Source organism: Manacus candei, unplaced genomic scaffold (genome assembly GCF_025592945.1).
Source record: "Manacus candei isolate 608988 ecotype Guabito, Panama unplaced genomic scaffold, ASM2559294v1 h1tg000041l, whole genome shotgun sequence".
NCBI lineage: Eukaryota > Metazoa > Chordata > Aves > Passeriformes > Pipridae > Manacus > Manacus candei.
Window position 1 is genome coordinate 5,087,076 of NW_026138089.1, and position 21,091 is coordinate 5,108,166.

At 37.8% G+C, this 21,091-nt stretch overlaps 1 protein-coding gene across 7 annotated transcripts in view; it reads left to right on the forward strand.

The window, feature by feature from the left end:
* SH3KBP1 (SH3 domain containing kinase binding protein 1) overlaps positions 1 to 21,091 on the forward strand; it is a 214,474-nt gene that overhangs the window by 93,252 nt on the left and 100,131 nt on the right. For 6 of the 7 annotated variants that reach the window (XM_051794875.1, XM_051794874.1, XM_051794876.1 and 3 more), the window contains 2 exons: positions 10,500 to 10,606; positions 20,155 to 20,278. In XM_051794875.1, coding sequence (XP_051650835.1) covers positions 10,500 to 10,606; positions 20,155 to 20,278 — 231 coding nt within the window. Of the gene's footprint in view, positions 1 to 10,499; positions 10,607 to 20,154; positions 20,279 to 20,348; positions 20,843 to 21,091 lie in introns of those variants that run through there. The other variant, XM_051794880.1, reaches the window with a different exon arrangement.

The window sequence follows — 21,091 nt, forward strand, 5'->3', positions numbered from 1 at the left end:
CCCATTTGTTGCTCAGTTTTAGAGGATATACATCTGATCTCCTTGATACAGAAATATTTGTCCTTTGCTTGTAGAGGGAACTGTCCTGTGTGGATACTGTGGCAATGTTAATTTTTGAAGACGTTGTGGAACAATGTATGTTAATTTTCACTTTCAGTACTGAGATATGCCATCCTAGAGCTAATGGTACCTGGGGTGTTAGAGGTCCAGCAGCAGCAAGAATAATCAATCTATTTCAATTTTTGATTTCATTTGGTTTATTTATTGCTCTTCTGAACATGTATTCCTGCGCTCTTGTGCAACCCTCAAATACCAAAGTATAGAATAACATGCCCTTTAGGACAGCAGGTTATTTTGGATTATAGCATTTTCATGATGGTAGCTGAGAAATAATAATAAATCTTAACACGAGGAGTGCAATTGAGTGTCCTCCTGGTGTGTTTTCCTTTCAGCAGAAGTGAAGGACAGGTAGTTGTATAACCTCTCACGCTGAGCTGGTGCGTATCAGCAGCCCAGTGAGGAGCCCTGCCAAAGCTCTGTTCTCTCCAAGGGTTTGAAATGTCATGGCTTAATTGCCATGGAAGACACATGCCCCAGTGCTTCTGCCCAACTGACAACTCCTCTCAGTGTATGTGTTGCAGAATCAGACCCTTAACACCAGACTGGGTGAGTCATTTTCGCAGTTTACCAAGGCAGCTCCTACCTTCCTAGTGTCAGCTTCCTAGAATTTAGGATTTGTCTGGGCTTATGTTTCAAGACAGATGTAATGTAGTTTCCTAGGTTTTAGGAACACTGCTGAACTGGAAAGTGAAGTGTGTGCTCTGTTTGTAGATGTGTTAATATTTTTTGCTAATTTTATTGCCTTTAATGGCAAAATGAATATTCAAATTGTATTGATATTCTAGAGGAAAACAAGATTATCGGTTAAAAAGCTGACTGATGTTCTAGGCATCCAGTAGGAATGAGAGTTCTGGGTTTTGTTAAGTGTTGTTGATTTATTGCATGTATTCATTGTGTAATAGCTCTCATGAGTGCAGCGAGCAGAAAATTGATTGTTATATTTTTTGCATCTTTTCAACATTTCTTGCGACATTTGTTGAATGTATGTTGTTACCTGTTGGAGTGAAAATAAAATGTTGACTATGATGGGGGTTTTTACCTGGGTAAGAGAGGCTTATTTGAAACTGATCTGGCAGAGGTCAGAGTAACATCTTCAATGTAATGTCATTACAGAGATTGAAAACCTGTCAAAAAGCATGGATACTCTGGTATCGAAAAATGAAGTAGCACATTTTTTAGCAGTCTTTAAGAAAAAAAGTATGCTTTTTAACGCTGTTTGTGAATTTTGGCCAGAAGTCAGCTTCAAGACAACAAGCTTGAAGTATAATAATACTTTTGGAGATTACTGTGTAGGAATCCATGTGGTTTATTCTAAATACCTTTATTTATAGACAGGAGAACACAACATAAACTGAATATGTACAGTGGTTTCACAAATTAGAGCTATTTGCTTTCATTTACTGTATGTTTGGAGTGCTGCTGTGCATAGGCAATTTAAGCTATATGAATTATGTGACGGAACATAAGAAAAGTGAGAAAGATGCAACAGTAGGTCATGTTTGGTTTTGGTTTATTCAAATGTTTTTTCTAGACATCAATACAAAAAAGCATCAAAGGGCCAAATAGTTGACCACTATCTCAAAACCTAGCTAAGGGGATAATATTTTGAGATTATCCCATGATAACATGAGCTGTATGCAGTGAGAATGGAAAGAGAAAAGGTCTTTTTGGGCCATTTGCAAATCTCATTGTATTTCTTTTCTTGCATTTTGAACCTTGATCTGTCATCTAAGAAAGAATATTTCAAGTCTGTATATCCCTTCTTGTTCTTTAGAAAAACTGATTTATTGCTACAGGTATCTATTGAGTAATAGGTCCCCTCATGTCAACAGGTGCTAATTGCATGAAGGATAGTGGGGAATCCCAGTGCCAGGCAATGGGACCGGACCTAGTGCATGTGGCAAAGTTACACATGACCAGGACAAACCACCCTGCTGAAATATGCCTTGGCTTGCAATGAGGACAAAGGCATTTGCTGCTTCTTGGAATGTACTGCTTATGAAGGACAGTAGACAGAGCAACAAATTGTTATTGCTGAGAACAGGCAACAGAATGTGTCATTTAGAAAAAGCTGTTGTAAAAGAACCCCTTGCTGCTGCGAAATATTTTTACATCTCAGAAACAGGTGGGAAGCTGAGTGCATTTGTCCTGTCTTTACCAGAACTGTGTAACTGCTTTTAAAGTACAGTTTAAAAAGCCTGTTTGAAACCCCCTCAGCAAGTTCCAGTTTTTGTCTTGTGCTGGAGTGTTTCAGGTAATTTACACAATGACATTTAAAAGATACAGACACTAGAACGAGTAGCTTTGGTGAACATACACATTTTCAGTTGTGCATGTGGTTGAGTTTAATGTGTAGTTTAATACTTTATTTTACACTTTCATGTAAAGGATAGAGTATAAAACGTGCAGCCTGAGTGGCAAGTCCAAGGATTCCTGTTAGGGTTTGGACTTGCTTTGTCTAATTTGCTGGTGTTGATTTCACTGCATTCTTGATGAAGTTTCTACTCCATTTATGTGCATTTTAAAACTTTCAGATTCAGAAAGAAAAAAATTTTGGTGGTGTATGGTTCAAACTGTGCAAGTGCCTTCTGAGTTTATTTACAGTTACTTTTCTAGTGTTTCCTTCTGCTTTGGATTAGGCTTAAGTAGTGATCTCAGCCTCACTATTATTGCAGTTCTGTCTGTCACGCGCACAAGCCTGGCTCCAACTGTGGCATATGCAAGTGTTCCACTTCTCAGTTAATTTATGGTTTTCTCCTAAAAGCATTTGACTACTGGTACCACGTTGTTGCTGTAGTTGCTTCAGTTAATTACTGCTCTTGCATGCAAAAGACTCATACACAATAAAAGGCCCGAATATTGCTGCATGTTTTTAACAAAAGAATAAATTAATTGAATAATGTAAGGTTTGCTATTATTCTGACAGTACATACGAGTAAAAATGTGATGGTGTTAAAAAAAAGGTGTCTTCCAGGCTTTCAGGTTCCTCACAGACAAATCTTGGCCATAAAATTCAGAGCAGCAGCCAGATGGCTGAAACTTGGAAGTGTTGCTGTGGAGTCTAGCAAGAGAAAACACTCCTCAGTAACAGAAGAACATTAACACACTCAGAGTAATACATTACTAGCAGTGATGCCGTACTGCATTGTGGCTTAATTGTGCTTAATGGAGTCCTACAGTCTCTGTGATTTAGCTGCGTGTGTCAAAGCAGGGCACTTCCCAGTTCCTCTGCTTGTAGAAAAATACAGCAGCTTTACACAACCCATTTGATAGAGTACTGGAAGCACCTCAGATATTCCATCTTTCCTCACCCCTCCTTAACAGTTTATCTTTCTCTTCTCTGGTATATTAATGTCACAAATTCAAACCAGACCAAGGAACCCAAACAAAACAAAACCTCTCACAAACACACACTCACCCCCAATACGTATTTCCCTGTCCTTCCTTCCCCCCCCCCCCCCGATATTCTCACCCAGCTTCTGTTTTCTGCTAGACAGGGAAGAGACCTCAGCAGGCTTTTTTTGTCATCCATCCAAAACCATTCACCTTTTAAGAGCATGTGGGTTATGAGAGAGTTGGAATTGACATGTCACATCCCAGGTCAGAAATACTGCCGAAGTCCTCCAGGAAAAGGAGGAAATTGGAACTTGACAGTTCTGGTACGTTTTCAAATCAGAACTGTATTTTTGCTTGTGGATGGATATAAGAGGATGGAGTCCTTGTTTTGTGGAAGATAGTGACAGAATCCACAGGAGGATTGAGTATGACTAAGAGTTTATCGGAAATCTTGTAATACTATCTTCAATACACTTAAAGCAATTTAAAAAGTAACATTTTTAATGCTAACTATCTGTTTGCTCTTAATTAGGTAACTTTCTCAAAATCATCTACTGAGGGTAGTGGTTTTAAGAAGAATTTTTCTCAGGAGTGAATTTGTAGTTCTACCTTTTTTCTTAAAATGTGCATTTTCATATATACAGTTCAATGATTTCTAACAACGGAAAGGTGATACAGTAACCATTTGGCTGGCTGTCCAAAACAGCTGTACCAGATCCCCACTAGTAGCATTAAAATCAGTAACATGCACCCTAGATGCTTATACATCACATCTTAGTTATGCAATAGTTGCCTTTTGTCTTTTTGCACATTAAATTTAGAACTGGTTTCTAGCTGAATCATATCACAGCCCAGCTTGTCTAGCCAGGAGTCACTGCACTGAGCCAGTTCCCCCAACTACAAATATAGCTTTGAAAGCTGGAAGAATGGGAAGTGCAACTGAGGCTGAAGGACAGATGATGCTGTGTGCAGGAAAATCTGCAGCAGAAGACAGGAAAGAAGACAGGAAACTTTTCCTCCAACTTGTCATTTTCCTCCTAATAGACTTAAGTGAAAGGGGCTTCTTTGCCAAACAATTTTACTGAATTCAGTCCCTTTGCATCTACTTAAATGGATGTGGATCTCAGTTTCCTTTAGCAGTTCACCTGAGCCTGCCCAGCAAGCCCACAGTAGAGGAAAGTTCGTGGGTCTGAAGGAACTATTATGTGCTTTAGTGTGTTTGAAATTTTTTAGATGTGAGAGAAATTGTCTTATGCTCCTCAGGCTTCAGACCTTTACTTGAACTCCATCCTAACCCATGGAATTTCCATAGCAACACTCCTTTTTTAAAAAGCAATAATAAAGGAAAATCCAGGATCAGTTGGCATGGATTGTTTATCTGATCTGCACTGATATTGATACAGGTATAAATAATAAACATGATATAAACCAGATCCAGTGACAAAATGGTGGGGCTTAGTTTTGAAGAGATTGTCAGCCATTTAGATATACAATTTCTCAGAGGACAGACATTTGCTCCGTGGTTCTGTTCTCCAAAGGGTTTTATTAAATAGTTTTTTGACTTTAGAATGGTTGTACTGTGTTACGAAATGGATTGCTATACTTGTTCTCTCGTGGTGGAAAAAAAGTGCATTAGTATGTAGAGTTGATGGAGCTTCTGTTTGTGAAGTTAAACAACCATATGGCTTTCACTGACAGGACAGGCTACAAAGACATTGGCATCAGAGGCTCTACAGAAACCACCATATAACCCACTTTTAAGTTCAAAAAAAAAGTAGTTTGGATTTGAAAATTCCAGTCAACTTTTAAATAGTTTACTTCCTAGCTATTCTGCTGCTGCTGCCATACTTTTCATCTAATCATGAGTGGTCAGTTTGTGACCTTTCCTGGGTCTGATGGCAGCATGTAAGTACCAGTGTGACTTCTTGTGTAGTGTTGCATCACCTTTTGGTGCCCCTTACACAGATAAGCATTGAATGCCAGTGTGTTGTCATTGCCTCCTTTTTTTGTCTTCATTGCTAATGCCAGAGGAGTGTTTAAATGTACAGAAATAATGCTCTCTCTTGCCTGTGTACAACTGGGAGAAATTTTTTTGTGGTCTCCTGTGGTCAGAGGCAACTACGTCATTTTTAGAATCTGATCAAATGCTGGTTTGAAACAAATCAGATTTGTGCCCTCAAGTATTTGTTTGTTTGTTTGTTTCAAATTTCTAAATATATGTTCACTCCTCTTTCCATTTGACCTAACTTTAGACCTTTTAAAGTTAAATGTTAAGGTCTTTTCTTGCCACACCAGTAGAAAAAGGCACCTCTGGAGAGTCATAAATTTTAGTTTTCTGTTTTACAGTGACACTAAATACTCTCTGGAGATGGGGCTGGGGTCCTCTCTACGCCTGAGTGATAGGCTCAGATTTAGACATTCAGCTCAGGTATACCTACAGTCAGACAGGTGAATCTTAGATAAAAACCAAAAGGAGATGATTTAGCAAAACCTGTTGTTTACTGTTAAGCTACCAAGTTTTATTTTGAGTGAAAGTGTTTGGGGAATGATTGGAGAAGTTGTTCACCTCTCAGGGCAAAGGGAAGGGAGCCTCAGGTGGGGCGAGCAGGACTTGGCAGTCAACAGCTGCAAATAAGGAGGAAGTCAGCATTGCTCTTAAAGTGGCACGACACCTCTCTCAGTGCAGGCAAGGCCTATTTTCTTTCCTCTTTTGCTACATCTGCAGATACTTTGATAGAGCCCTAAGAAGGAGCAGGGCAGAGTCAGGCATTCCCTGTGGCACAGTTGAGGTCTTGGTGCCTTTGCTTCAGATGCAAAATGCTTTGCAATGCTATGTTAGTTACACCCCTTGTACAGACACAGCAAATTCTCTGTAGCTGTCTGGTTTAAGAACCAGCACAAACTAGACATGATCCGTTTTTCATTTTATGTATTTGATTATAATGATGTAAACAGGAGCCAGTGTATTTTTTTTACAAGAGTGAGTGACCTATTTTCCTATATCATAGGTAGCTTGTTCTGAATACAGTGTAGTTTGGTTAGTTCCCAACCTACAACTCATAGATGTTTTGCCTTCAAAATGTTTCTGATGTTGTGCCACAGTTAAAGGAGATGAAAAAGCCTAGAACTGCCACCAGCACACACCAGTGTGGTGCTGCTTGCAGCAGGTTACTTGCAACAAATACATGGGCCAGTAAAAGTTCAGTCATCCTTTTTTTTATTTTTCTTCTTTTAAGCCTTTCAAAACACAGTGAGGACTTTGCAGCACACCTTTTCTGATTTTAAAGTACTTGATTTATTACTTGCCTTTTCACCACACGGTAACTATTCCCTTGAAAGTAACTCAGTTTATGCTTAAGTGTGAAGAAAAGAGCACAAAAAACCCCTTCTACTAATTATTTTCTTCATCAATTTACAAGTAGGAAATAAATGTATTAGATTAGAAAATATCTGCAGTCTTCATTGCAGCATTGTTGCCGTCTATAGTTTGAAATTAGCTTTACATACGTGTGCCATTTTAGAACTCAGATAACCAGCAGTTAAAGCATAGACTATAATAATATTCTGCAGTAAGTGGCAATATTAGCAAAAGGGGAAATGGTGAGAGACCAAGACTTCAGTGGTTTTCTTTAAACTGCTTGTTAGTTGTTCCAGTGGGTCTTCTGGTTCCTGATCACGCTGTCTTTGGAGACTGTGCTAGTTAAGAAACAGACAAAAAAAATCAGTGGTGTGTGGGTGGGAATATTGCATTTGCAAAACCAGAGCTTTTCTTTACTAACATTATATACATATTTCTTGGTTACTCTGACTTCTTTCCCTATCGGGTCTGGTTTTTTTAGAAAACTCGTACTCCTGTATTATCCACATTGCTTTAGTGTAAGAAAAACCAGATATTCCTTGTCTGTAGAGCTCTTCACAGAACTCAGGTTCTTCTCAAGTGCACCAAACATTAGCATGTACATAGCAACCATCAGCACCAGCTCCTTAAAACCAAAGGTATTCACTACTGGATCTGTTTGCTTGCATTAGGTCAGAGAGAGGAACTAACTGGTACATAGAATCTATATCTCTTGCTGGCTTGCTACTCCTTATACTTGCATTTCTTTAGAGAAAGATTTGGAAGGTGAGGGAGAGCAGTGAGACAACCATGAGACTAATGGAGATAAATGCAGACTTTCACTGAATTTTCTCTACAGCAATAAAATAACTTTATGACTGGGAGGGGGAAGGATTCGTACAGTTGTATTGTTAACATCCAGAATTGTGTTTTTCTCACTCTCTTAGCAATGTCAAAAATATTCTTCAAAGAGTCACACAGTATTTATTATTAAATAGGATGGCAACTGCCATCTGTCACATCAGGCAACATCAGCAAATCAGTTGCTACTTGATGTTAGAAATCATAGTGGGAATGTTATTTTTAGGGAAAATAGCCAGCTTCTCTTGACAATGAGAGAAGCACTCAGTATGGAAGGTATTTATTATGTTTATTTTGAATGCAGCTGTGTAAAGTCATCAGTTTAGGACCATTTTAGTTTAGATGGTGAAGAATGAACAGTCATCTGTAGGTGGAAAAAAAGCCAATTTGAGTGAGTTTGGTTACATTGCATTTAGGTATTAATTTTGACATTCAAAAAACTGTCACTCATGCGGGATTGCAGTGGCTGTGAAAAATATTGTTAGAAAGCCAAAATCAGTGGATTCCCTTCTCCTTTCTTTCTCTAGTTTCAATTAATAGATTAGAAAAAAAAAATCTGTAACTTTGCCCTAGAGCAGGATTATCAAGAAATGTTGCAGAACAAAAAATAGACTCACTATAAGATCTATTTCTGTAATTTAATTTCAGATTAAGGCCATGCTTGGAAAGGGTTTACGCAACCCATTTTGGTGTGTATTGAGTGTGTTTAACAGTTAAGAGAAATAGCATAAGAGAAAGTACATTTACTTTTGTGGAGTGTGTTTGTATATATGCTTGTGTGGGTACATGTATATAAATTATACAAAATAGCATGGTTTATACACTGCACATCTTCTGGAGAAGAGAGAATAGTCAGGGAATCCTGTGTTTTGGATAATTTCTCTTTTCCTGCCTTCTGGTCGGTCCTTCACCACATTCCAACACAGTCATGATTCATATCAGAAAGTTATCCTTCAGCTAACAAAGGCTAAGCAGCCAACTTCAGCAACTTAATTTAGAGAGATTCTCTCATCTCGTACGACTCTAATTACATGTAAGCCAACAGATCTGGCAAACAAACTCTGGAACAGAGTATTTTCACTCATCTGTATGAAAACTGTGATAGTAGAAGGGTCAGACTTTGGCCTATTTAGGGGACTGGTTGACAGAGTCCCCTGGGAGCAGTCCTGAAGGGCAAAGGAGCCCAGGGAGGCTGATCATTTTCTTCTTCAGGAAGGAAATCTTAATGGTGCAGGAGCAGGGCATCTCCTTGTGCTAAAAGATGAGTCAGAGAGAAAGGCAATGGGCCTGGCTGAACAGAAACCTTTGGCTGGAACTCAGGAAAAAAATGGGAGTTTATGACCTTCAGAAGAAGGTGTAGGGAACTCGGGAGGACTACAGGGATGTCATGAGGTTATGCAGGTAGAAAATCAGAAGGGCCAAAACTCAGCTAGAATGTAATCTGGCCCCTGCTGTAAAAGCCAATAAAAAGGTTTCTATAAATGTATTAGCAAACAAAGGGCTAAGGAGATTCTCCATTCTTTGTTGGATGGGGGGGAGAAACAGTGACAAAGGATGAGGAAAAGGGAGGTACTCCATGTCTTCTTTGTCTCAGTCTTTAATAGTTGTACTCCATGTATCCATCCCCCTGAGTTAGAAGAGAGGGATGGAGAGCAGAGTGAAGGTCCTGTAATCCAAGGGGAAAAGGTCAGTGGCCTGCTACACCACTTATTTACATACAAGTCTGTGGGGCTGGATGGGAGCCACTCAAGGCTAACGATCGTACTTGACACCGGTGAGGCCAAACCTCAAATCCTGTGTTCAGTGTTGGGCCCCTCACTACAAGAAAGACATTGAGCCACTGGATCATGTCCAGAGAAGGGTGATGGAGCTGGACTAGAGTCTGGAGCACAAGTTTTAGGAGTAGTGGATGAAGGAACTGGATTTGTTTAAAGGGGCCTGAGGCGGAACCTTGACTCTCTCTGTAGCTACCTAAGAGGAGTTTGTAGCCAAGTGGGGGTCGGTCTCTTCTGCCAGGTAACAAGAGACAGGATGAGAGGAAATGGCCTCAAGTTGTGCCAGGGGAGGTTTAGATTGGATATTAGGAAAAATTTCTTCACAATAGGGTTTGTCAAGCATTGGAACAGGATGCCTAGGGAAGCGGTGGAATCATCATCCCTGGGTGTATTTAAAAGATGTAGATGTGGAATTCAGGGATATGGTTTAGTGGTAGACTTGGCAGTGCTGTGTTAGCTCAACAGTTTTGTTGTACTTAACAATCTTAAAGGTCTTTTCCAACCTAAATGGTTCTATGAAAAAAAAATGTATAAAAATGGTTAGTGAGACATTTGTACACCTGTGAAAGATTTGTGGACAAAAAGATACAGCTGAGAGGCTTATTTCCTTATAAGCAAAAGCCACAAGGCTTTGGATCCCTTTCCCATCCCTCCAGTTTGCCTACAGCATGTGTATAGAGCATAAGCCTAGAAGAGAAATTGGAGCAAATACACCTGAAAAGATCCTTTGGGTAAAGTTTGTCCATTCTGTCACAAGGAAGCACAGTTAGTTAAATTTTAGCTCTTGAATAATACTACAGAAAGGAAAAAAAACCCACACAATTTATTTGCATTTATAAATTGCATTGAATTTTAGAAATAGTTGAAAAAATAATATGCACCAAGTATCTTTTCTCCACTCTCTTTTTTAAGTTAATTCTAGGCAGGTAGACTAAGCATTGCAAGCATTCAGGTTCTGGTAAGAGTGCTCAAAGAATCATATTTCATCTTTCATAATTTCCCCTGGCTTGTGTTTGGCATGGAATTTTGTTTTCATTTAATGATTTCCCTGTTCCTTTCATTTCCATCAGGAGAGAGAAACAGAAGAAGGAGATGTCAGGTGGCTTTCAGTTATATGCCTCAAAATGAAGATGAACTGGAATTAAAAGTTGGCGACATCATTGAAGTTGTGGGAGAGGTGAGCACATCCTTAGTTGACTATACACACATGCAGTACTGACATATCTTGTGCATGCTAAACTCTTCAATACAGTCTGTTTTAAGACATAATTTAAACCAGACATTTTTCTGGTATACTGACCTTTCTGGTATGGATTGCTGTTGGGCATGAGGGGATGTTGCTGGTTTTTTTATGGATTTTGTAACTTTTTCCCTATAGCACTTTTGCCGGTTCTTCTCAATCAGTTGGTGTTTCAGAGTTCTGTTCAGGGAAAGAGCTCTAAGTTTGTTCTACAGAGCTCTTGAATTTATATCTCTGAGGAACCAAAGATTATATCAGAAGAAGCTTTTCACAGTTTTAGTAAGCCAGTCACAGGGAAAATTATGTTTGCGAAGTTAAACAAATTTAAGAAATTTACTTGAATCTCCACTGGAGTTCACCATTTGTCATCTTTGCCATCAAACTTTAAGAATTTCATTTTAGTCTAATCAGTTTAAAAAAAACCCTAAAATCAAGCAAAAAAAACCCCAACAAAACATTTGAGACTTGAGATTCATTTATTTTGGGTGCAGATAGATGTGGAAAATTAATACACATCCCTTAGATGGACTGGGGACAACCTACAAAAGCTTGGACAGAGATACAGAAATTTTCTTTGTGTGAGTAAATCTGGGTGCAGTATCAAGGAATGATGTTCACTCCCAATACCTTCAGTGTTCCATTAGAGATTTTACAAATATCTTCTTGAGTTTAATAGCAAGAAGAACCAAAGTCAAAATTATAACGTGCATTCTTTAACTAGAATGTATTCAGACTCATTTATTCTTTATTTACTTAGCTTTAAAAAGACCTTAGTCTGCTCAAGCAGCCAATAAAAGGTGTGTTTCAGCTTGTATCATTTATTTGTAAGATTTTTTCTCCCCTGTGACTCAGCAGTTAGGACGTTAACATTAATTTACTTCTTCCTACATCTGTCACTTAAAAAATCAGTTCTAAAAGAATATAAATTCTACTGCAACCTACATGACATCCAGCATTTTCTTATGAGAGATTAAATTCTCACTTCTGAATGTAAGAAGCTTAGTGATCACTGGTTTTGCTTTAACCTGGCTGTGCATGCCAGCTCTGCACATCATTCTTCCTGGAATCAGACATGATGCGCCACTTAAATAACCTTATTCTGTCTGTGAACAGTTTTGTAATGGGGGAATTCAAGGTTGTAAGATATTTAAGAGCATATTTTGAAGACAATGTAAACTTGATATTATAACGAGTTTCACGGCATCACATAAGCTGTTTTCATTGGGCACTTTGAGGTAAATTTGACCTCACATGGCCACAGAAATATTACTTAAAATTTTTAAGTCTGTGTCTTTCCAGAGTAAATTGATGGAGTGAAACCCTTTCCTAGTATCCAGCCAACAAACTAACCCTACCAAATGAATAAGTAATTACTGAGTAATTAAATAATTTAGATGAGACACGAGGCTTCTCTTACAAAATGCATTTCTTGTCTTTTTATAAATTTGAGCAACTTAATTATAAATAACAGATTTATTTATATCCAAATGAGACTGAAATAGTTTACATTAAAATTGAAAAATGTAGAACTATAAAAGTGAAACATTCCATGTACTTGCATATGTGTGCTTATAGTTAAGGGCATGCTTTTTGTAACCCACTTGGATTGCTGATTACAGACTTCCTAGTCTTAAATTTGTACCCTGAATTGCTACTGTTGAGGAAAACATTGACAACTTTCTTATTTTAAGGTTTAAGAAAATATATTGTCTAGGGCTGCTTTTTTGATTGGCAGATATAAAGAATGTCATGATGGAATTAGTTTTACTGTAGTGTGGAACAGGACTGCTCATGGATAGCTTGAACTGCTGGTCATAAGTAAATGCCAAAGAACAGCTGACATAGGTGAGGCTGTGCCCACTTTGACCTTATAAAATACCCTGTTCTGTCAGCTACTGAAGCAGAAGGTCAGCTTCAGGCTTCATCTAGTGCATTCATGCGTTGTAGAGCATTGTCCAACTTCTGGGTGGAACTAGATCAGCTGGTGGAAGAGGGAAAATAGGAATCTAGAGAAAAAATTCTCAGTCCCTCGGGAAATGTTATTGTGGGGCCTTTATTTTCCATCATGGTTGATACCAAGCAGTTGATGTCAAATACTTATTGTTATTACTTCCTCTTCTGCTCTTATTATAGTAGTGCTAATTCCTCGAAAAAGTAGGGCAGAGTATTTATTTTGAAACAGGAACTTTATTTGATGCAAGAAGTTGCACCAACCAATGTGCTGATTTCACTTTTTACCCTTCTGCTTTTAGATAATGCTGCATAAAGTCATTGAAATAGCATTCACAGTGTTAATGTCATTATACAATTAAAAAATATGGCTTCCTCACTTGTGAAAATTGAGGTGTTTTGTTTTGGTTTTTTGGAAGGGCCAAAATCATGCTGTGTTATTGTACAAAAAAATATAAAACCACAGCAAAAAACCCTCCCACATAGGTAACAATTGGAGACAATTCTTGTAAAATACCAATTTGGTTTATTATTACTCAAGACTGAAAACTGGAGGACATCTTCAGCATTATTTACAGTGGTTCAGTGTGTAATTGGAACATAAATGGTCATTTACTTTCCATTTCCAGTTGTTCCTTTCTCTTACCCCATCTTTTTATTCATGAGTAGGTCTCAGATTCCCATAGATAGTATTTTATTGTCTCCTTCTAAGAAAGTTGCATCAGTTGAATTAATTAGTTTTAAATTGACTTAAATTAATATTTTCAAATCTCTATGGATTTCTGCTTAGTTGAAAATAAATCGATTCCTAACTGACTTATGGCAAACTGAACCTGGTATTGTTTAGGTCAAACACTGTCTATGTATCTTTATGTGGCTATTGAGGAAAAAAAAGTCTTTAAATGTTGCTTGTGATTGACAACTCATTAAACTTTTGCTGTTGCAAAGAAAAGTTAGGTGAGCTTTATCCTTAAAGAAGTGTGTTCTGCTCTTCCTCAAACCCGTTCAAGTTCACTGCCTCCAGCACAGGGTTGACAGAAGGGAACACAAGTGTCAGCTGCCTCCATCAGTGTCCATGTGTGTTTTTCCAGACTCCCAGTGAAAACAGGTTACACTGACATCACACAGTGATGTGCTGAGGATGAGGATGTCTTCCCTTCTCCAACCTCTGCTTCAGAGTGTGGAGGTGTAGTAGCATCTAAAGCTGCCCAGATCCTTCTTCCTGGTGCCAACAGATTGGATGTGATACTTTTGAAAGGGTTTTTATGTCTGTAGTAGTGGTAGATAAAATTGGAAATTCCTCCTGTGGTAAAAGTGGTTTGGGGCTGTAGAGTGGATTGAAAGAGTAGCAAGTGTGAGTTGTTGCCAGATGAATGTCCTTGGAGGCTGTATGTGTTAAGAATTCACAGTTCCTTTCTACTTGTCCTAAATAGTTGGAAATTAATTATGTTAAGATCAAACATTCAACGCAATAGAAAAAATGCTTGTTGTTAAAATAGAGGTTTCCATAACTACAGAGACCCTGATGCCCATGAGACATTAATTAACAGACTTAAATTAAAAGTACATTTAAAACTTAACAAGAAAAGCATTTTCATCATTGTTTATGTTCACGTTTATTATGTGATTGATAGCTTTTTGCTTGTCATTTTCCTACCTCATTAGCTATAACTCTAATTAAAGTTGTCCCAAAATACAACTGTAACTAATTGTCTTATTAAATGCAGATATCTGAATTCCAATTATGTTTCACCCTTAGACTTTCATGGGATGCCAGATAATTAACCTGCAGCATCAGAGTAAGGACATTTGGCATGTCATTCAGCAGCTCTGAGCCTGCTTTCATTTGGGATTAGTGTGTCGTTGTGCTGCTGTACACCTTTTGGCCTCATCCTGCTGAGAAGTCAGATTTTTGGCAATGGGTAGTGCATGAAGTTAAGCTCACAAGTCTGTGACTGAGACATTCTGTAATACCATTGAGCTTATTCTTTGACTTTTAAGTAACATTGCCATATATTACATGATGAAATCCTATCAGTAGCTCATTTGAAATTATAAAAATACAGACTGAATTTTTACAAATCGGTTGCTTCTTATGGGCAAGATTGGTGGATACGTTTTTTTGTTCTTATTGTGAGATAAAGTGGTGCAACACATGTCCAAGAACAGGATAAACTGGGGTTTGAGCTGGACTTTTCTTACAGTGACCTACTTTGGCAGCTATAGAGTTGAAAGGAGAATGAATATTTAACCGTCGCAAGGGGATGGTCTGTGCCACAATTGCAGAGCTATATAATATGCAAGAAAACAACTGGGAATGAATGCTGGGGTTTCACATCTCTCAGTTACTTTTCTGTGGAATGCTGTGGTAAAGTATTTTTCTGGATCCTCTTCTAACAAGTTGTTCACAAGGACTCTGGGACTACTTGTTTGATTAGTTCGTGTGGTAGGAGGCCTTTTTTGGGGGAAATAAGGGTGCAAATACTGCTAAGTCTGTATAGGGTCATCTCAATTCTGTGTGATTACTTTCACTGCCCTTTAGTGTCTTTTTTAGAAGAGGATGTTAAAAAACTTAACAAAACCATGAATGACAAAAGCAAACAAAGAAAAATTCCCCAAGCACATTTTGACATTGTAAAATAAAGAACTCTGAAGCTGAAAAGATTCCCCAATACAAGGTACTTGTGCAGTTTTTAATTCTTACCTTCTGCACCCGAGTTATCAAACAGTTTCCAAATGTGCTGTAGCAGAGTCCCAAGGGATGGTTGGTGCCTCATGGGTACAGCTCCTCTGAATGCACTCCCAGAATAAGCCATCAAGTGGCACTGTAGGCACCATCTTCTGTTCAGGTCTTGTGTCCAAAATTTATTTTCCCATTGGCAGCAAATGTGATTTTTTTTATTTTGCCTCTTGGGAATCTATGTTTTTAATTTCCTTTCAACATATGATTGCTTTTGTCCTTTAAACTCATGATTTTCCGTTAGAATTTATAAACTAAGGGACCTTTTTCCTTTGCTTTCTGTGCTTTAGTTCTCTCAAAGCAAAAGAAAATTTGTTGACCTTGGGCTTCTCTCCTTCCTGTTGCCTGCCTCTGGCATTGCTTTTGTTCCTGGGACTATGTTTTGGTTTTAACAGTCCAGAAAAACTTTGTTAGGGTCCAGGGAGACTTTCTTCCATCTGAAACCTTTCCTGACTCAGAGCCTCCCTCATCTGCCCTGGCTAAGCTGTAAGTAGTCTGTCAGCCCAATAGGCAAAGCTGCAGGTTTTAGAAAATCTTGTGGAATGAGCCAATACAGGAATTTATTGGAAATACACTTTAGGTCAGTGATTCCAAGGAGCTGAACATTTTAATCATTTAACAACTTTAGCCTATTAATTATATAGCAAGGTGTAAGCAAGCAGCTGGGGCAGTCTTAGACATTCTGGCAAGCAGCTGCTGGTAGTTGGCCTCAGCATTTCCTGCTGGTTTGGGATATCCTGTCGTGGAGTTACAGGGGTGGCCCCCCGGTTCTCTCAGGAGAAGGTGCTTCTAAGGCTTGTAGCAGCAAAGGTTTGTTGCACTACAAGTCAGGATGACCTTTCTTTCTTTGAAGGGGGATGTTGCAGATTGTATTGGCAGTGAAGGGAAAACCTTCACATAAAATGTAAAGTGTCCTCACTTTTGGATTATCTTAATCTTGTCGTCCTAGTGACCTACTAAAGTGATTTTGTTTTCTTTAGTTGCTTTACAGTTACAGAATAAAACCATATTCCTGGTCTGAAATAGAATTATTATATTTGCTTGAAGGCTTGAAATGCTATCCTTTTTATTTTTTTTACTTTAAGCATGGAAATAGGCTGATTTCAATAAATTTTTGTTATTTTCTAAGCAGCTTAGTGTCCTAGCCTCTGTATATCCTTAGGAGAACTTCGTGTTTGTGTGCCTGAATGCCTCACTCATATAATTCTCTGGTATTTTCCTGTCTGTCCACTTCCATGGTATCTAATTTGAGTACTTGATTTATTATTTCTTATTTATATTATTACTTTTAAGTAAAATTAACTATTACAGCCTTGTACTGTCTTTGTAGTCTGGGTTGTTATTGTGTGCTGGGATCTCACAATTTGATTAAACATTTACTTTCTCATGAAGTAAAACAGTATATTTCAAATTATTTTCATCTATATTTGGTTTATAGTTTACAAAAAAGCTCATTTACATTAAAAAAGGCTCTAGTGGTTGAGTAATTAAATTACAACAAAAGCACAATAATCTTTCCTCATTGAAAATTTAAAACAACTAAAGCCCAACGATACTGGAAGAACATTTGAATGTCGCATAATTATTATATAGATTAAATCCCAAAGGCCAGGCTTCTTAATGGGATGAATTTCTCTAGAGCTGATGAACCACTCTCTGGTGACATTGTTCATTTGTATCTCGTTCAGTCACATCCAAGTGTTAGATTGCATATTGCATCTGTCCCTGCCCCATGCGTGGCATTGACTGAGTTGCAGTTGAGTGCATGTTGTTGTTACCTCCTAAATATACAAAGTAATGAAGTATCTTCAGTCATATGTGGTGTGACAGTACTGGCAGCCTACAGGCTTGGCAAGATGAGGATGAGCCACGCCTATCCAAAAGGCAGTGAACAGATAAAACACACTGAAAACACATCTTAAAAATATCTCTAGATGTATCTGCTTACATTTGGCAGATTGGAAAGATCCTTCTTATGAATTAAAAAAAACCCACTTCATTTGCAGACTGATCTTACAGTTGGTGTGTAGAATATTATGAATCATAGAACTTCTTATCCAGCATAGGGACATGGACTGCTGAATGAAATCCTTCTCTTTTTAGATTGTTTGGTTCAGCACCTGAATGCTGGGCATAAATCAGGACCTAGATGTATAAATTCTGAAAGCACTTTGTTATAATAGCATGGCAACAAATTTTATTGAGCTCGTGCCTCCAGACGGATTACCCCCATGAATAATGGATTTTCATTTAAAAGGTTTTATTGGCTGTGAATTATTGCAACTTTTCAAACCATATGGTAATGGACTGCCCCAGTTTGGGATAACTAAATCCTAGAGGCATTTTAGTGTTTTCTGTTGCATGGATTTATCTCTAGCTGCTGTGTTGAGGCTTAAAGTTATGTAGCAGGTAGCTATAGTGTTTAAAAATACCTAAAGCTTTTGATGCTTTTGGTGAAAATTTCCTACTAAATCTTTGGGAGGCGCAGTTTGACCTGAACCTCTGATATCTTGCTAACATGATTCTGCATTTTCTTGTGGAAAAAAATCTAGGTTTGGCTTTAGATTTTTTTCTGAAGTTGTAGAATTATTGAATACAACATGGTATTATCAGGCAATTAATTTTTCAGTCAAATGGAAAACTTACAATATGATAATGAATGCTGTGAGTATATTCACATCCAGTTTAGATTTACCTGTCTAAAGATCTTTGTATATATGTATATTTCTATACACATATATAGGGATCCATACATCAACATGCCACATGAAAAGTGCTAATGTGAACTGTAAGGAAACTGTGAAGTGTTACCCTGGAAGAAGTAAGCAGGTGAAAATCACTTGAGGAAAAGATGAAACTGGATTATATTGGTCACATTACTTGTGTCAAATAATCTCAGCATCTTGCAAAGCAAGGATCTTGGGAACTGTGTAAATCCTCTGATTAATCTACTGGTCAATCAGCTAATGCAGTTATGGTTTGATGTTTAGCTCTACTCAATATGGCCATCTGGGAATACTGCATTAGAAAAATGGAAATATTTTATTGCTGAAAGAGTCTTGGCCATATTGTCTATTTTCTGTATACCAAGATATCATATTTTTATGGGTATATAGTATTTATATCATATTTTATTTAGATATATAATTTGTACATATATATGTGTAGATATATAATTTATCTACTAAGTGTTGTGTGTCGTGCAGTTTCAGTTTTCCATATTGTTTATTATTGGTCTGGAGAGAAGAAAGGGAATATTACTTTTTAGAGACTTTGATGCTATAATGTGAAAAATCTCCACCTCACTGAAGTGATTGAGTGATATATATGTATTCTATCTTCTGAATTTACAACAAGATAATAAGAAGTGCAAAATAACTCCCAGAGTTATGCTGGAGCTCATAATGACTACTGATGAGCTAAGGGGGGGGCAGTGGAGGGAGGGCAAATTTTGTCAGGGACAGGTACTGAGATGAAATGAAAGTCTGGTCTGAACTCCTTTCAAATTAAAACAAAAATTCAACTCAAGACAATGAGAAATGTGGGGGTTTGTAGTGAAATTGTGTGTGTGACTAAGTTGAAAGAAATGCATACATTCCTCCATATTTTTGGGAAATATTTGTCTGTATTATTAAGAGATTTCTAAGAACTCGAGTTTTTCACAGATAGGTGATAGGAAATGGACTTTTTTTCTGTAGTAATTAAGTAGTTTCATTTAAAATGTGGAGCTCTTTTTTTTAACAGTAAACATGAACACCCTCAGCCTTTCTATTTCAGTTGACTTTCTATTTTCATAATTGTGGGGGGAAGGTAGGCAGGAAAGAGATGTGTCAAACTTTATTGGAGGCTGATGTGTCACAGATTGACACTGTCCTCCCCTGTCATCTTTTTTGGTGAAAGGACAGTGTCTGACAGATGAAAAATATTTCCCTATCAAGGATGTGTTTAGCTGATGCATGTAATAAGTCGTTTCTTGCTGTCCCATTATAACCTAAAGGCATCTGCTTTCTGAGGGCTGTCATTTCACTGCCTGACACTGCCGTTCAATGCTGAATGGGTTATACAGGAGGGAGTTTGTAATTTTAAAGTGATATTTTCCTCTTGGGATTTGGCTAGGCAGTGTCCCTCCTCCTTCTCACACCATCATTATGTATATCAGTACTTCTTTGTAAATCTAGAGTCAAATATTCATTAGCACTGTTCTTTGTTCTCCACAGATTTCTTACATTAACAGATTAATGAAGTAGCAACATTCTTAATTTTTACAACACAGAACTTCAGATTTTGATGGAGAAGGCAGGAATATTCACATTATTTAAGATACCTAGTTTAGATTCTCTGAGTAGCTTTTCATGGGTATTTCTCTTTCACCTTTGATTACTTAGGGAATTCAAACTCAGAATCTGCAAAACACGTCCATTAAGATTGTCTTGAATAGTCATACAGTTTGCACTGAAAATTTAGCGATTGAATGGACAGCCATAAAAATCGAAATGTAGAGACACTGTATGCTCTCTAGTTGTTCTTTTATCCTTTTATTTAATGCTCATCCATGCTTCTGACTGCTGTCAGCACTGATGACATTTACAGATGGGCTCATGCATCTTTCTTGTTTTCACTTATCAAAAAAAAAGAGAGATGTTCTGGCTTAGAGCCTATGCCATGTGCTCCTCATACCTGAAATTAATATAAACTACTCAGAGTCATTACTGTAATTTATTGAATGTATATAACGTAACTCAGCAAAGTGTTGCTTATATTAAACCCCCTTTTTTTTATTTTTGTCTTGGTGCAGGTGGAAGAGGGCTGGTGGGAAGGAATACTCAATGGAAAGACTGGTATGTTTCCTTCCAACTTCATAAAGGAACTGTCTGATTCTGATGATGTTGGAATAGCACAAGAAGAGCAAGTAAAGTCAAGTAAGGAAAAAATTATTATTGATGTTCTGTATGTACACCTGTGTCTTTACCCCATAACACCTTGATAGGAAAGCACATTCTTATCTCTTGCTTGGAAGTGTTTTTGAATGCCATTGTTCTTAATTTATGCTGAAAGGGTCAGATGATGATGATAAGTGTGTACTTGCAGAGCTACCTGAGTTGCAATATTGCCAATGCTCCCTGAGCTGTGTTAAAGACTCGCTGAGCCGCAACAGATCAAAAAAAGAGAAGGCAATGATGAATATTGAATTTGTATTTCAGAACTAATTAAAAGGGACTTTAGACATGGAAAGTAACCAAACATCTACAAAGTGGCTGTGCTTATTTAAGCGAGGGATTAAAGTGCCATGCCTTCTATAATGACTCCAGTAGATTTAAGGATTCATAATTATTGGTGTGGGACATGCGGCACTTTTTCCCTCCAGGTGCTGAGCATGTTACTATCACCTCCGACACCCACTGCCCCAGCAGCCAAGGGGAAAAAGGCCAGAACTGGGACATGGACTTTGTTCTCTCATTTACAGTGGGCCAGTACTGCTGCAGGTGAAAAGCATGTTTGGTAACTAAGTTTGCAATAGTATAAGCATGGTAGTGGGTTGTCCTATTTATAACTTCCCTTGGAGAATAACCTGAGCCAAAAGTGTGCTGTTATATGAAATGGAAAGTTGTTATTCTTCATGGTTTTTTATGTTCTTTAAGCAGATACTCTTTTTGTTTCCTAATTCAGTGGTCGATTCTGAATCCTTAGTGAAAAAGTCGATTGTATTTGCATATTTCAGGCTAATTACACAA